The following is a 16,916-nucleotide window of genomic DNA, read 5'->3' as shown; positions in this document are numbered from 1 at the left end:
AGTTATTGGTGAAAATTTTCCTGCTTCATTTCTCGGATTCATAAAATTTGAACGGCGATGACTTTGAATTTGCTTTCCTTGCGGTTCTTTTAAATTTGAATTGTTATTTTCTTGCCCGTTCAAAGAAGGCTGTGAGCTATTTTCATTTTTTTCAATCTGTTGATTTGACACAAACAAATTTTAAATTTTAGTTAGGATTTTAGTTTATAAATTGAAGGATGTCTCAATAAAACATTGTGCCAAAGACTAATTGCTTGCTAATTGCCAATAGGAATAAATAAACCTACATTATTTGGAGTCTGTTTTTGTTCCATTGATTTGTTTGCGTCAGGTTCACTTTGTTCAGCATTTGCATTGATTTTCTTTGACTTTGACTTTCTTGATGAAATTAATTTCTTTAAATAATAAAAAATATATTGATTTTTGATCAATTAAAAGACAATTCAGCAATTCCCTAGCGAACACTGTATGCTATTCAAACATTTATAATAATTTCATATTTACCTCTAATTCGTTGACTTTTATTTGTAATTGATCATGATCTTTTTTCAATTTTTCATACTCAACTGTCAAATTTTCTATTTTACTAATCAACAACTTAGCATCATCTTCAAGTTTTTTCTCGTTTTGATTACTTTTAAATTCGTTTTGTAAAAGATTGGGAATTCGAGTTATTTCATTCTGTAAAATATTTGCAAACTAACAAAAAGCATTAATCAGATATCAAAAATATGTAGATTTCTGTCTAATTTACTTGACTATTCACCATGCCATATTCCTGGACTATGGTTAAAATAAAAAATAAAATAAGAGGACACGAATAAATTGTTTGGACCATTTTAATATTACTCCAAAGAAGACCAAAACTTTTCTAAATACCTAAATATTAAATTCAATAGTAACAACTTGAAGAAATAAATCAATTAGAACTGCTTTTCAAAAAGTGACATATTGAAACAAAATACAATATCCTACAGAGTTTCTCAAACTTTTTAAGTTTCGTGCTTTAAAATTAATTTTAAGCATTTATATCCCAATTCAAAAAGTGAAACAAAAATTAATCTTAATAACCTTAACAGACAATGAACCTACTTACCTAAATGAGTATTCCCAATCAATAGAGATTACTCATGAGAATGCTGCTCATCTGTTCGTGTGATCTTTGTTTTGGAGAAGTTCACAGTGCAACTAAGGCATTTTGTAATTATTTACCATTATTCAATGTCAAGGCTCAGCACACACTTTGTAAACCATTCGGAAGTGTGAATGCATATTAAAAGTAAAAAAATCTACTCAGTCTAGAAAGTGAGATACGGGAATAATGAAAGTTTAGTATAATCGATAAGGCTTCATAGAAACAATTTTGGATAATATGTAAAGCATGGTCAGGTATACTATTTTTTAATTATATTCTCTAGAACCAGTTGTTGCCACACTTTTGCATCACATGATAACACCATTACGCACCAGCATGTTTATCATATGTTTTAAAACTACAACTTTTTAGTGACGTGCAGCAATTTGTAGTCTCAATTTTTATTTACTAAACATCGTCGGTTGGATACAATTTTAAATAATAACATTTGTTTCTCAAACTGAATAAATAATTGACGAAATTAAAAATTTATCATTCGAGTGTTTTCGGAACTCGTATGCAAATAATTTTGAAGTCTAATATTTTTTAAACGAATCTTGTTTATATCCTATAAATTCTGATATTTTTGAAATAAGGTTATTGCCATACATATTCGTGTTTATTTGTATAAAATATTTTGAAAATAATATTTCATGAATAAAGTTTTATTTTTACAGAATTTTATATATTTTTTTAAGATTAAGAAGTAATGTCAATTGATTTCCATATTTCCGTATAATTATCTTGAAGTGAGCATCTTCTTGTATTGTCAGATATTTTTGTAAACTTTGTTTGATATGTAAGCAGTACACTAGGTATGATTTTTATATCATCGTCATAATCATCACTGGATATTGCATATACTTTTTCCTGACTGTTCTTTAATTTCCACTGACTTGGTTTTTTAGCTGCACATGCATCGATTACCTGTAATTCGATATTCGAATTAGACAGTAAGGCTTCCTTCTTTTTCTTTTCTTTAGTCAGATCACTATTTTCGTCTAATTCAGGTAAATCTAAAGAAAATAATTTTATATACAATTAGTAGGAACGATTGCAAAATATGAATTTACCATTGAGATCTGTGGGCTCAAAATTTATATATGTTTGTTCATTGAACTGCTTGTTCAAAGCTTCACGTACTTTATAATCAATCACGTCAACACTATGTATTCGTCCTCGTGGATTTTTCAAAAAGTTATCACATTCTTCCTGATCAAAATCATTATCATTTCCATTTTTAAAAGTTGATAATCCTTTTGGAAATATTTTTGGTCTCATTTTACTATAACCACATTTTACAGTTGATAGCTTGTTTGCACGATTGGTAAATTTTTCCATATGAATACTAATCCAATTTTGACTTCGATCACAAGCGTCTTTAAGAACATTTACTGCATATTTTGATGGAATTGTCATTTTTCAATGCTTGAGGAACGGAAGGTAAAACAAAACTGAAAACCTTCATTCTATTCCTATTAGTTTTTATATATGTTTATGACATAATTTATAAACTGTTGATTTTCCTATAACTGTCGTAATGTCAAGTCTAAGGGACTGTCGCAAAAAATCAATCATGAATTTACTTGAACTTGAATTTTTTAATCTGATTAAACTTATAAAACATCAACTATTCAACAGCATAACCATGCATTGCTTAGTATTTTATAACAAAATTGCAAAAATAAACATTTTCATTACATACTCATACTTTCCTAATGATGATAATTATAAAGGCAAGTTAATGTCTAGTTCTAATAATTTTAGTCCACTCCCGATAAAATAGGGGCGTATTTAGGAAATAAATTTTAAATATGCTAAGGTTATTCGTGAAAAAAAAAATCCTAACAACTCCCCTTAATTTTTACGATCCATACAAATAATTCTGGTTACGCCTCTTATCATTTTTTATTCAGATATTGAAAAAATCATAAAATTCCTGACAAACTAAAACTTTTTTGTTGAATGGTACAATTTAGAATAACTGATTTATGAAATTCAAATGAACTTTCAAAAAGCTTTCAAGTCAAATAAATCTGAAATTCGTAACAGAAAAAGTACGATCATGCTGATGTGATGAAGTGTTTTCGAAACAGTTAATAAACGCTCGACACATTTTAAAAATGATCAAATAACTTGTTAGAACATTTTACATGAGTAATTTAATTATTTTAGATGCTATGATTCAACAGAATTTAGAAAATTACACAATCTTTATTTTGAATATTTTTGTATAATTAATGTTAATTGAAAACTACAAATAACATGTCTCCGAATATCACAATTCAGTTAATCGATCCAAAATCCGGTTAAAGGTTTGAGTGACTCTGCTTTAGAAATCTGCCTGATACAGATTAAATCCGACACCATACCAGGGTCACGTCGGCTTTGGGTTGTCTTTTTGATCTATTAACCGATTAGTCATTTAGCATCAATAGAATGACATACTGGTCCCATTCTAAAGCATCTATAGAATGCCTACGTCCTTGATGAATCCAATCATGTCTAAATAGCTCTGTTTGTGCAGTTTAGTACCAAACGTTTAATAAAAATTCCGGAAATAAATTTTGGAAAATAAAATATTGTTATTTAAATTTTTGGAGTCGATTTTATTTGGATCGTAAGTTCTTATAATAACATGTTGCAATTTTTATCTCCAAAAAACAATTAAGTTTTTCGATTTCTCTAAACAAATCTGGCCATGTCAGGTGGTGCATCAAATTGTGTACAATATTTTGCGATTTAAAATTTCTTTTAGTAAACAACTTCGTGGAAGCACTTAATTAAGTACTGCTGGCAATGTTGTTTGCATGGATTGATTTTTAAAGATGAAAATAATTAAGAGATGAAAATGTCAGAAAATAAAACGGAAAATTTTCCATTGAAACAATTTCATCACGTGTATAATCTGAAAAATAATAAGTTTATAGATGCAATAATAAATGAAATAAATAAAAGATGTGATTGGTTTCAGTTTTCATTATATATTTTTTCTCCAAATATATACAAGAATTTAATTAATTTCAAAACATTTCGTTAATTATCGTATTATAATATGCATTTTTGTTGCTTTTGTCTGTAATTCTATTTTGTCGGTTGTGAATTAGTCGTCCAAATTTATTATGAAAATATCAGTGGACTTTCCTTTTTTATAAATAAAATACACAAAAATGAGATAAAGTAAAGCTAAAAATAATTTAGAGGTGAGACTAAAAAAAGTAAATAATATTTTTATTTGATGATATTCAAGATAAAGCTCTTCAAAAATAAGATAAAATTCAAGTAGGATTCTTGAATAAATTTAACTGCTTTTACTATCTCAAAAAAGTGGAAATTATTATTTTTCCAGAGCTTCCTCATATTTATTTGGAACAAAATCATTCTCAATCGTTATTTATACAGCACTAGATTTTAATTTCCATCATTTCACATTACGATCATGAACCAAAAAGTTCTCAATTAAATATTCATAATTTTTTAAGCACTTCTACATCTTGCAAATATCAGCTTTGCATTAACATTGGAAATAAAAGATTTAATACAACTAAAACGTAACTTAATGATAGCTTCACATTTATAAATATCGTAAAATACATCATTCATTTTTCTTAAACTAACTTGACGTCATGACAATTTGGCACAAAAACATATTAGAAGAATTGAAACAATTCTATACCTTCTTTGTTGGATATTATTTATTTCAATATTTAAGTAAACTTAATCAACTTGTTGGCATTTAGACTGTTTCAAATTATATCTGTTTTCTTGGGACTGTTCACTTATTATGTAACGCGAAAATCGACTTTTTGAACCCCATTCCCTCTTTTGTAGTGAAATCTCAATGGACTCCCCTCCCCCTCTCTACGAGCGTTACGTAATAAGCGAATGACCCCTTAATTGAGGGTTTTATTGATTATTTTAAAACAAAATTATTTTGCAGAACAAAACATTTAATTAATATTTTTTCTCGATCTATCCAAATTATGGATTACTTTAAATTATTTCAACAGTTTGAATACAAACTGAACTAAAATAGACTTGAATTACTTATTAGAAGACATTTACATTATATCGATGAAAATTGACTAATCTCATTAGATTAATAATTTCAATAATTTTCAACTACATCAAATTTACACTTATAAAATCATTAATTTTCCTTTAACATGCTCTCTAATTCTGGAGCAGTAATTTCTTTAAATATACTTTCTGTTGGCATTCTTGAGTTTACTCGCTGATGCCTAGAATTATGACTTCGAGCTCGCTCCTCGTGTGGTGAGGGCTGTTCTGACCAAAATCTTATTAACACTGGCTTTTCCTTTGTTGTCTCATCAATTGACCATCCCTTTGGAAGCCAATAATGTGGTTTATGAGTAGCTACTGGGATTTCTGTTGTAGTTGTTGTTGTTGTGGTTGTTGTAGACGTGGAGGCTTTAATTGTGCTCTGCTTTCGCCTTTTCATGCCATTTCTTGTACGATTCTTTTTTGGTATTGGCAATTGATCAATTGAATGTGATTTAAGGATGACTTGACTATCATTTGATTGGGATAGTTGTTGTTGAATAATTGGTTTAGGCTTCCTTGTACGTGAATTTTTTACTCTGTTTCGATTTGTTTTTCTTTGTGTGATTTTCGGCATAAAGTCAACAGAATTGATTTTGTAGGACTCTGGTTTGTTGGACACAATCTTTGTTTTTTCAGTTGTTGTCCTGATAGTCGTTCTCTCCGATGTTGTTGTAACTGGTGTTGTCGTGGTTGGTTGTTGTGTTGTTGTTGTCGTTGTTTGTATAGTTGATGATTCTGTCGTTACTGTATTTTCCGAATCTGACTCATTAATTGTCGTTGTGGTAACATCATTTATATCGCTCTTAACTGACTTGTCTGTTGAAGTTTCGTAAGTTTTTTGTGTTGTCGTAGTCAAATCATCAATTGGAATTTCCGTCGTCGTTGTAATTTCAGGTGTTGCTGGTAAGTCATTAGAAAATAATTTTTCAGAGACTGGTGCGGGTTCAATTTTTTTAATTTCTTCCGCTTTAACTGGTTTGGCATTCTTTGGATCTAAATTTCGCATATTTATGACTTTTTCTTCTATAATATATTCAACCTTCTTTCCATTGTTTGTTTCCTCTTGTATATCAATTGCAAGTGGAAGATTTATTTGTAATGGCCCAGAATTCTCATTTTTATCCTCATCATAATCATAATCAGAATCTGTGTTTCCATTTTTATCTGAATTCTCATCAATTCCAAACAAATCTGTTAGTCTTGCTGCTAAAATATCATCTTGATTGATTGTAACTGTTTTAATGCATTTTCCATTATCATCTATTCGATAACCATGCGGACAAAGTCTGTCATGATTATTATATGCACTTGGGGCTATAAAAATTGATTTTGGTGTGATTTTTGATTTTTTGACATGTGGATCACTGCTCACTAGAGCTTCAGCTGATGGATCTGATGAGTTTCTTGGCGTAAATACTAGCCAACTTAAATTCCAACTTTCTGGATTATTGTTCAATGGCTTTGATTCTATCGGTAATGCTAATGCTGTCATTAGCATACACCAACTAAGCAATAATATCCGATATAACATTTTCATCATGATTTTTTGTTGTTAATCTGTTTCAACATCATACGGTTTCGTAAGAAAATATGACGTGTGACTCCTATTTGTTGTGGTATTACCAATGAGTGTCAATATACATATAAGTGGTCAAGGACAATGAGTAATTTCAGCAACTCTTCTCCTCTCCTGTCTGTTTTACTTTCTCACTTTGGTCGGTCACCTATTACATATACGATTGTTAAGCTGTCTCGTCGATTACACCAGATTGTTGTGAAATATTGACAAATGATCTGCATAAAAAGAGAAGGAAAAAGAAAGCAAAGTTATGAAAAATGTATAAAACGAAATTGAAAATAAATAAATGGATAGAGATGAGAGAAGAATTAGTAATAGAGAGAAAGGAAAAAGAGTAAATATGAGATAAAAATTTGCATTTTTTGGACTTTATAACTACATTTTATATGGATTTGCTGCGAGGAGCGATTCGGTCACTTTCTTTTTCATGCATGCGTCTGCGGTTCTCTTATTCAGACATTGACTTTAATCTGTTATGTGTACGTAGAGATGTCAAGAAATTATTAATAAATATAATCAGTTCCAGTCATTTATTAAAGCAAAAAAATAAAATTAAAGTAATGTGACCATGTAAATTATTGCATTTAATACGAATGATTTTTATGACATTTTAATTCATTAGTGTTAATTTTCCCTCCCGGATTAATGCTGCTGGTTTATATCAAATTTACTAGTGTATACACTATGGAACGACGACAGTGCAAATTTCGCAATCGTTACATATTCATTTTGATGTGTGCAAATATAATTCGAGTTGGATATGAATATATTATTAAATGAAAAACTTATGGCAAGTCTCACCAACATTTATAAGATATAAATAGCACTCTCGTAGAAAAAGCAAAATAATATTAAAATCCAACCATGTAAGCAGTAGACTGGCAAGTACAATGTCTCGGGTTCGTCATCGTAATTTTTTTCTCCTGCTCTACATCAGGTTATACCTTCTGTTACATATATATTAAGTGACATTGACTTTATTGAAAGTGAATTTTAAGAAATTGTTGCATCTCATTTGTTATCTGTTTTCATAATTTCTAACCATGAGCTTTCTGCTGCCAATTGCTTTTGCGAAGCGAAAATTTATTGGAAATCGCTTATTACAGTAATGTGCGTGCCATACGCGTTAATTGCAATTTTTCAATATTTTTTTCTTCGTTTTTCTGTTCAAAGCAATTTTCTTTTAATTTGAATTACATTAGCCTAGATTTATGGCGCTTACAAATAAAAGATAAATGGATGGATAGGTATAGGAGACAGTAAGAGACGCTATTACTATTAAAACTTCATGCGACTGCGACACTGTGAGTAAATATTGCACAAATGATGAATTAGAGATTGCAATTGTTAGTCGATTAACATTGATTGCATGATGGCATTGGCATTTAACGCTGCTGATGCCAACATCATGATTGTGATTCACTATAATTATTTTTCTTTACTAATTTTCTACACTTTATGCTTCTATTTTTATCATTTTATAATAGATGCTTTCAATATTTCTCCTTCTATTACCGTAACTTTATGATTATTAGGAGAAACAACAAAATGAAATTATCATTAAGTTCAGGACATGATATAATGCCTTCTTATTGCTTCTTTCATCATAGTGATTGTCTATCCATTATTATATACATTCACTTCTCTTTTCTTCCCTTACATAAAGTGCAAAATTAATATTTCATAATTTTGTGGGTGTGACAATACTCTTTTTTTGCTTTTACCTTTTGGTTTTTAATTTTTATTGTTATTTATGTTGTAAGTAACCTTCTATATATTTATTGTCACCAGGCTTTATGTTATTTTATTATTTTTGACTCCTACTGAAAGACTACCAGAAAATTTGTTAATGAACATGTTTATTAAGAGACAAACAACGACCAATTAAACTGAGATTTTTCAACTAGGTATTCTCAATTTAAGAAACTTCCTACTCTCTTTGTTTTGATTTTTATTTGTTTATGTATAAAAATCTCAATAAACTTTATTAATAATATTTGTTGTTTCTGCAACATCTCATAAAATCAAAACATGATTTAAAGTTTAGTAAATGACTCAGCAATTCTATAGTTATCAACTTTATGAAGTAATAGATCATCGAAGGAAATTACTTGCCAAAAATTTTCATGTTTCATTGAACCCAATTTTGGATTTAAAATTCTGTCCAGCAATTACTGTAACATAAATAATAAAGGAGTTCCCCGATCGAATGTAATACCACATGCAGTTAACAGTAATTACAATTAAAATTGTGTCACATGTTATAGAGTCTGACTGTGTGAAGCCTTCATCATTATTATTTATATTGTTATTCTTATAATCCCATGAAAAATTACTAAAGATATAAAAAGAAGTAAAGTTCGATTCCGGGTAAAAGAAATGAAATAAACCTTAATATCATATAATCACGTTGCTAGCATTTGCTTATTCGCATCGATTTCATAAGATTTGTCTCTCATTCATTCAATGGTAAGTCCGCTTCACATACATATCATAGAATGTCGAAATGTGGAATTACTATGATGAATAACACGAATTTAAACTGAAATTTGGAGCATTAAACTTTTACATATAGGCGACGTCATCAATACTATTTTAATAATTAAAATGATTTTTAAGAGAGACCCAAAAAATTAAATTAAGTAAAATGCCAGCTATTTTTGCACACATTCTCTTCATGCATAGGAAGTTCCCATCACAAAAATAATCTTTCGCACTTTTTTGACATTTGTTGCGGCCTTTTGTTCAGTACTTTTTTACTATTTTTATTTTTAGCACACAATATATTACAATGATGATGCCGATGATAGCGAAAAGATGAATGGCAACATTGTTAGATATATGAGCATGTAAAAATTAAGTCGCAAAACGTGGACGGATTTGAAATGATCGACTTGCGTTTTTCAAGTATTTTTAGGCAATTATGAAATCTTAATATATCTGTGAAATGAGACAGATGGCTTAGTTTGTATTTCATGCTTTCAAATATATTTAACTTGAAATTTTGAAATTGAGAACTCGTTGATCAAATATCAAATAGGACAGGAAACAATTAGAACGAGTCAAAACATTTTAAAAATTGCTCTACTAAGCATTCATGGTAAGTGTTCAGTTTCTTTCTAAGCAATTGGCCTCGTCAATGAAAATTATTTTGTGCACTTCCAACTATTTATTGTATGCATTTTCATTCACAAAAATAAATATATTGCATGCTTAATTTAAGCGATTCTCTGAAATTGTAATGGAATTTTTTTCCAACGACTCATGAACGATGAATGAAATAAATTTAAGTATATTGTGCATAATGTAAGAAATATTAGCGAGACATCCCAAGGCGAAAGACGCCATCAATTAAGTTATAAATTTTTGTTTAAGGCATGCAAAGAATTTGTATTAATTTTAAGTGAAGTATGGAAGAGATAAAATCTGCTCATTGGAATGATTGAAAAGTTTCTTGAACTATTTTACAGTTTTGCAGAGACAATGAGAGATCTGAATGAATAAAACAACAATTTTCTTCATAATTTTGTTGTCTTTTCTAAAGCAATAAAGTTTAAAGCAAATTGAAATGATCATTAAGATCGCTATTTTTATTCTTAATGTCAGAACTATAATTTATTGTCATGAGAATCTTTTCAATATGATGAATAGAATAGAAAATGCAGAAATATTCAGAGTGGACAAAAATACTTTATAACCCCTAACGGGCAAAGAGCATGATTTCATGAAATACCACTATGATACCTAAAAGCTATCATTTTGCCTGTTAGGGAACTAGTTAATGCCCAGTTGATGTCTAGTTCTAACGTATTTTTCATCCACTTGGGTATAACTTACAGTACTATCATTGATCTTTGTTTTGCACGAGGTTTTTTCGAGTAAATTAAGAGTCATTTATACAAGACTTATCAAATAATTTTAAAAACATATGCAGATAATTCCGGAAATGTTCAAGACTTTTCGGGATATTTCTACAATACTCGTCATTAAAGCTATGAATGAATCTTGTGTGAAAATGATTACAAATCATGATCCAATCATGATATTCATTAGAAATTTGAATCAAAAATTTTACGTCTCATCTTTTTTTGCCACAATCATTGTGATTTACAGTTTAAGCTTGTGATTAAAATTCTTTACATCGTTTTAAAGAAATGGCAATTTTTGTCCAAAAAACTGAAAAAGAATACCATCATTTATCTTCAAAACGTGCTCGAAATCTAATCTACAAAGCCGCAATCTAATTTACGTGAAATTCTTTCAATTGTTTTAATTTTTCTTCTTATTAACATTTTTTGCGCAAAGTGAATGCATAAAGAAGAAATAAAACAAATTAAAGAAATATTCTGTGAATAATCTTGCTGCTCAGAGCATAATAAAAATAAAAAGTAGTGTAATTATGTTTGACACAGAATTTCAAATTAACAAAAAAAAATAAAATAAAATAAATTAAGTTTAAAGCTACATGCATTGCTAAAAATTCATGAATGACGTGTGGAGTACATTACGTAATCGGGTATTTTGTGAATATTGTTTTGTAAATATTGTGACTACTTTTTGTTTAAACACGCACAGAATATTTTATGAGCAACTTAAAGTAGCGACAAAAGAGTTCAACAAATGGATTAAATCGGAGCTTATATGAGCTATGAACTCAAATAAAAAGTCTCCTTTCATAATTCCGCAATTTTTTATTGGACATAAGAATTATTGCAAATAAAATCACAATGCCGATAAGCACATGTTGCTTAATCGATCCAAAATCCAGCTCCAGGCTGATGTTACCCTGAACGAATCTAGCATCAACTTAGAGATACGCCAGCCTGGAGCCGGATTTTTAATCGATTAACCAATTTGTGCTATTCATTGCAAATATTTAATTATATTTATTGATGTTTTTCATAAATAATATACTCTTTGTTATTTTTTGTCTAAATGATTCAGACGAGGCACTAAGCCATGCATTGTTAGGCACTTCTGAAGCATATTTTTGTGGATTATTTCTTTGTATATAACGTTCGTTGCTATTCATTTGCGTTAAATTAAAACTTTTTTTTTTTTTGAGAATTACCGTAAGTTTTTTAACAAAAAAAAAAAATCAGTTACTAATTTTGTAATTAAACGCAATATTTATACTAATGATGTAACCAGATCCAACTTTAATTAAAATTTACAAAAATAAACAACCTTTTTTGGGCGATTAAAAAATCAAATTGCAGCGATTTAAAGGTAAAAATTCTAATTTTTGAAAGTATCATTCCTAATATTAATTCTAACTTAGTTCTTTCTAGTTAATGCACAAGTTTAACTTTTGAAAATCACAAATAAAATGTTTGTAAATAACAAATTAAATACCTCATATTCATATGTCTACAAGAAAAGAAAAGTTGTGATACATAGTCTAAATTTAATGACAAATAGAAGGTCAAGTAAAAATAAAAAGTAATGGGTAGACAAATATAATTAATTGCAGGCGGTTAAAAAAGAGTTTTGGCTTTAAAGCTAAAATAACATAATTGTAAAGTGATAACATTGAGTTCTGTCCATTTTAAAAAACATTAGATTGCTAATTGATGGACCGCACACGGCATGCGGTTGATGTCATTTCCAAAATAAATTAGTTGCACACTAGTGTGCCGTGTCACACAGGTTTGCCCATCTATGGCATCTGAAATCGTATCATATTCTAATTTTAAATTTTTTGACACTTAAATTTCATTTCACTATAAAATTAAAATCCATAAATGGTGTCTAATTTATCATTGAACAGACTATAGTCATTGAAAAATCAATCTGTCTTGAAAAGATCATTTCTTTCCGCTGTTATAAATTGACTGCAACATTTCTAAATACAATATTTAAATCAGTGATGCGCAACTTGCGTGTCTAAAGGCTTTTCGGTTTATTAACGCCGTGTGCGGTTTTAATCGAGGCTTACAACCAACGTGTACCGCGAATAGTAAAAGGTTGTCCGTCATTGATTGAAATGTTTGTTTAGTACTGTGACATTGTGACCCCATACACACTCCATTTTTTTCAAAGCCAAAGTCAATGAAAAGTTTTCTTCACACTTTTTTTTGAACATATAAATAAATTAAAAAGTCAAAGTCAAAGTTGTAATTTTGATTGAACAGAAAAGAGTAGTTGTTTTGATTCGTAATTGCCTATAAATTTATGAATGACGTTTTATCAAGTAGGTTGCACAACTTTTTGGAAAAACACTGTATTGACACCTTTTTTATGTAACTAATCTATGTCATATCATCGTGTATATTTCAAAAGTAGTATGGGAATTTCCCTCGTGTATTTAATGTTTACCGCCATTCACTAAACCTTGATAATTTTAACAGAGATGAGAGAATGCGAAAACAAATGAAATCCCATCACTTGAATCATCCCACGATTTGAAAAATTAAATATAAATAAAGAAGAAAATAAAACCAGAAGAAAGAAAAATTGGAACTAATGCGCAACTGGATCGCATAAAAATGAAAAATTATAAAAATAAAAACCAACAACAATTCTTTCATTCAGAATCTTTATAATAATAGTAATAATGATCAAGAGCATGTTTTGCGTGAAGCAGAGCTGAGAGAATGAAACAAATGAGCACATACACCACCAGAAACAGGCACAACACACAGCAGTGATTTATTAAATCATGAAAAGTATCTTAATTTTTCTTTCTGATTATTTTTTTGTTAACTACCGTTTTTGAAGCCTCTCAACATCAAAAAGAATCACTGAACTGACTTGTCTGTGATCTTATGTTTGTGTATATACGAGATTATATTCAATGATTTTTTATTTAAAAAACTTCTTTTGAAATAAAATAAATTTGATGAAACGAAAAAGAATCGCATGAGATGAAACAAAAAGAAAGAGATTTTAGCGAAAAAGCGGATGTTGATGATTTAGTATCGAAAGATGCTTTGCCTAATGATTTTCAACAAGGAGAAAATTAACGTCAATTTGAGTAATTTTAATGATCGCAAAACGTAAGGCTTTTCATTTCTTATTGCGAGAATTGATTGATTATTTTCACAGCAAATCAAGCCAAAACCTCTTCTTTTTCGTCTTGCGTGCAAAATTTAATTTTCACTTTCAATAAAACTTTTACACACTTGGGAATGTTAAAGAAATTGTTTAAATTTATAGACAAACTTCTAAATTACCATTTTTTTTATGAAACGCAATAAACTACATTAATGACCATCTAAAAAAACCAAAGTTTTACGCTTTTCTAATTTCATAATGTATGTATGCTTTAAATTGTTGACAATTACAATGTTTTTACTTCTATAAAATAACAAAAATACGACTTTTCTAATGAAAGCATTAAGGTCGTTCAAAAACGATGTCCAACTGTTATTCGTTTGAAAGTTTTGCACTTGATGAATTAGGGAGTCTTAAATTCCTATATTAAGTGTCTCTAACAGGCAATGAATATACTCGGCTAAATGAGCGTGCTCATGGATACACCAAATCAATATAATTGAGAATACTCATGAGTATAGTCATTGAGTCAGTGAGCATACTGATGAGAATTGTCAATTAAGTGAGAATTCTCATGAGTATACTCCTTGTCAGGAGAATGTTCGGATGCCAGACATTAGAAACTGTCTAAAGATAGATCGCACGTACGCCATCATCAAGGAAGTAAATAAGCAATTCCTATATATATTTCAATGGTCGTAATTTGCAAATTGCCCTTACGTATTTCTCGTTGTTTATGTCTAATTGCTTTGGTTAAAACATTTTGCTTCATTTTTGGGGTAAATTGAGTTCAACCGTATTTTTTTTAGAAAAGCATAAAGCAAAATATGCAAAAGGTCCAGGTTCGTAAAATATCTTTATGTTTTCACTAAATGTATATCTTTACTGTAAAAGAATAGTACAGTAAATAATGTCCAATTACAAAACGTTATGTAAATCTTGATCATCCCTTTTAGGTAATCCTTTTGAACAGAAAAAAGGTAACATGACTCAATAATCATGAAGAGATAGAGATGGAAGGTAATGGAGATGGATAATTTCAAATAGTTCTTACCTACATAAACACGATCATTGTCACTTGAAAAACACTTTCAAAGACTTGTTGTGACAGACTTGATGTGATGGTCTACTACGAGCTGTTTTATATTGTAATTGAGACTGTATATATTGTTAACTCAGCTGGTTTTGTTTCTTTGCGTACAATTTTTCTTACAATAATTTAATAGTTTCTTTTATTTATTGCTCTCTCTTTATATATTATATATGCTTATTTTAATTCTTCTGTCTTTGCAAATTTAATAAATGATGGAAACTACAAAGAAGAGTGTTATCACATGACTTGCTATGTAGCCCGTATTATAATCAATGTCGTGTGTTTTTGTATGTCAATAATGACACGATAAAAACTAAATTGAACGGATGAATGATGTATTAATTAATACACAACACTTTCGATATTCTCCAATTTCTTTTATTCTTTTTGGCAGAGCAATTAGCGAAATCTGCTGGTTGCTTCCGAATAATCTGATGGTTTAAATAAGAAAATGTTCACATATATGCAGTGATTGAGCACTTAATACATATATTTTTCTTTCTTAATTTAATTCGCAACTCCGTTTTCTGGCTTACTTGCTGTTGTTTCTACTGCTGTTTATTGCCTGCTTGCTTGCTGTTGTTTCTTAATTTTTCTTTTCTTTTTTTGAGAGTTAAAAGAATGAAAATTGTCGTCAATATAGGTCGGTGCTAGCAGCGGATCGGAACATGAGCATGAACAGTATCTCTCGTTGCTGTATTTCTTTTTAAATTGTATGTGCTTTCGATTTTCTTCACTTTTTTCACGAAAAGTAATTTGAAAGACTTTTTTTCAATCGTTTAACTTTACAGCAAGAAATTAAAACACATTAACATTTATGCTTCACTTTAGAAGTAGAATCATCAGCTCTTATTTCTGAATATACTTTACTAGTTATTTCTAGTTTTTTTTTTTTAAATGTCAGAATCCACAATTGAATCACTAAATGCAAACTAAAGTGTAATTTCTGGCGCGTACATAATACAAATGTAGCGACGAGTAAATTAATTAGTAAACTATTAACTTGAACGCTTGATTTGCAGCAGTTAGTATATCATTATACTTAAGTGATATTTACTATATATTGATGATTTACAGTAGTTGTATTTTTTTCAATTACAATTGAAATGTCAGGGAAGTAAAGGAGGAAAGAATAAATGATGATAAGAATTTTTGTTCAGTTTGTATTTTCCACTGATTTGAAATATTTTTCCTCGATTACTGTATATTCTACGTTATGTTTGCACGAGTATACGAGACAATATGCTTGATGGCTTTCAGATGTCAATTAATTGAGTTTATTTCCTTTTCTCTTTTTGTTTGTTTCAGTTATTTTGTTAATTAAACACACAAAAAAAATGTCTTTCCTTTATTATCATCTGATAAATCTTTAACTTTATGAACTTCCGAATAAATATTTTTCATAAATTTTATGTTTATCACTCGTCAGTATTTTAATCACTGTCTGCTCTCACTTTTTAAATATCAGGTATTATATTTTTCTCGCTTTAAATTAATCAAAACTATGAATTCGATTTTTTTTCATATTTAATTATTTTTTTCTTCTTTATTTCTTGAAAATAAAAAATAAAGCACGAGAAGATTAAATAAATATATATATTTAACACATAAAAATTTCACTCGTACTTTGCGCTCTGTGTGCACTGCACGTTATTTGCTCGATTGACAGTCGAAGACTGAAAGCACACACAAAAATTATATACACATTATGAAAATGAGTATTGTGAGTTTGAGACTGAGCTGGGAGGAATATTCACAGAAAAGAGACCCCGAAAAAAAAACTGTGAGAGCAATTCAGTTTCTTATATTTTTATTTCGTTGTTTTCAAAAATATTATAAATCTTACAAGGCAGGCGAAAAAATAACAAAAAATTGTTCTCTTTCCCATGACTGGAAATTATCGGACAGATGGGAGGAATGTTCAGGTCTGAAATCAGTAACATTCTCTTAAATACAGGTAGCAAGACTTAAAAAATTCTGATCTATTTTTAGTAACTTTCGCTACAACAATGACCTGATGAATGTTATTAAATTTGCATAATATTAAA

At 29.2% G+C, this 16,916-nt stretch overlaps 1 protein-coding gene across 3 annotated transcripts; it reads right to left on the bottom strand.

Annotated features, from left to right (window-relative positions):
- Positions 1-4,812: 4,812 nt before the first annotated feature.
- On the bottom strand, positions 4,813-16,530 carry LOC139090647 (uncharacterized). 3 transcript variants are annotated; one of them, XM_070640441.1, is made up of 2 exons: positions 14,830-16,530; positions 4,813-6,994 (listed from the first exon to the last, which is right to left on the bottom strand). In XM_070640441.1, the coding sequence occupies exon 2, from the start codon at positions 6,738-6,740 to the stop codon at positions 5,286-5,288; it is 1,455 nt and encodes a 484-aa protein (XP_070496542.1). In that variant the 5' UTR covers positions 6,741-6,994; positions 14,830-16,530; the 3' UTR covers positions 4,813-5,285. The 3 variants fall into 3 exon arrangements, with proteins under 3 accessions (XP_070496542.1, XP_070496543.1, XP_070496545.1); XM_070640442.1 differs by having other exon boundaries at positions 14,834-16,530; XM_070640444.1 differs by lacking the exon at positions 14,830-16,530 and adding an exon at positions 13,397-13,486.
- Positions 16,531-16,916: the final 386 nt, after the last annotated feature.

The sequence above is a fragment of the Chironomus tepperi genome, unplaced genomic scaffold, assembly GCF_022539635.2.
Source record: "Chironomus tepperi strain 1889 unplaced genomic scaffold, CSIRO-AGI_Ctep_v1 contig_219, whole genome shotgun sequence".
NCBI classification, from domain to species: Eukaryota; Metazoa; Arthropoda; class Insecta; order Diptera; family Chironomidae; genus Chironomus; species Chironomus tepperi.
This window is presented reverse-complemented; position numbering and strand designations above follow the sequence as displayed.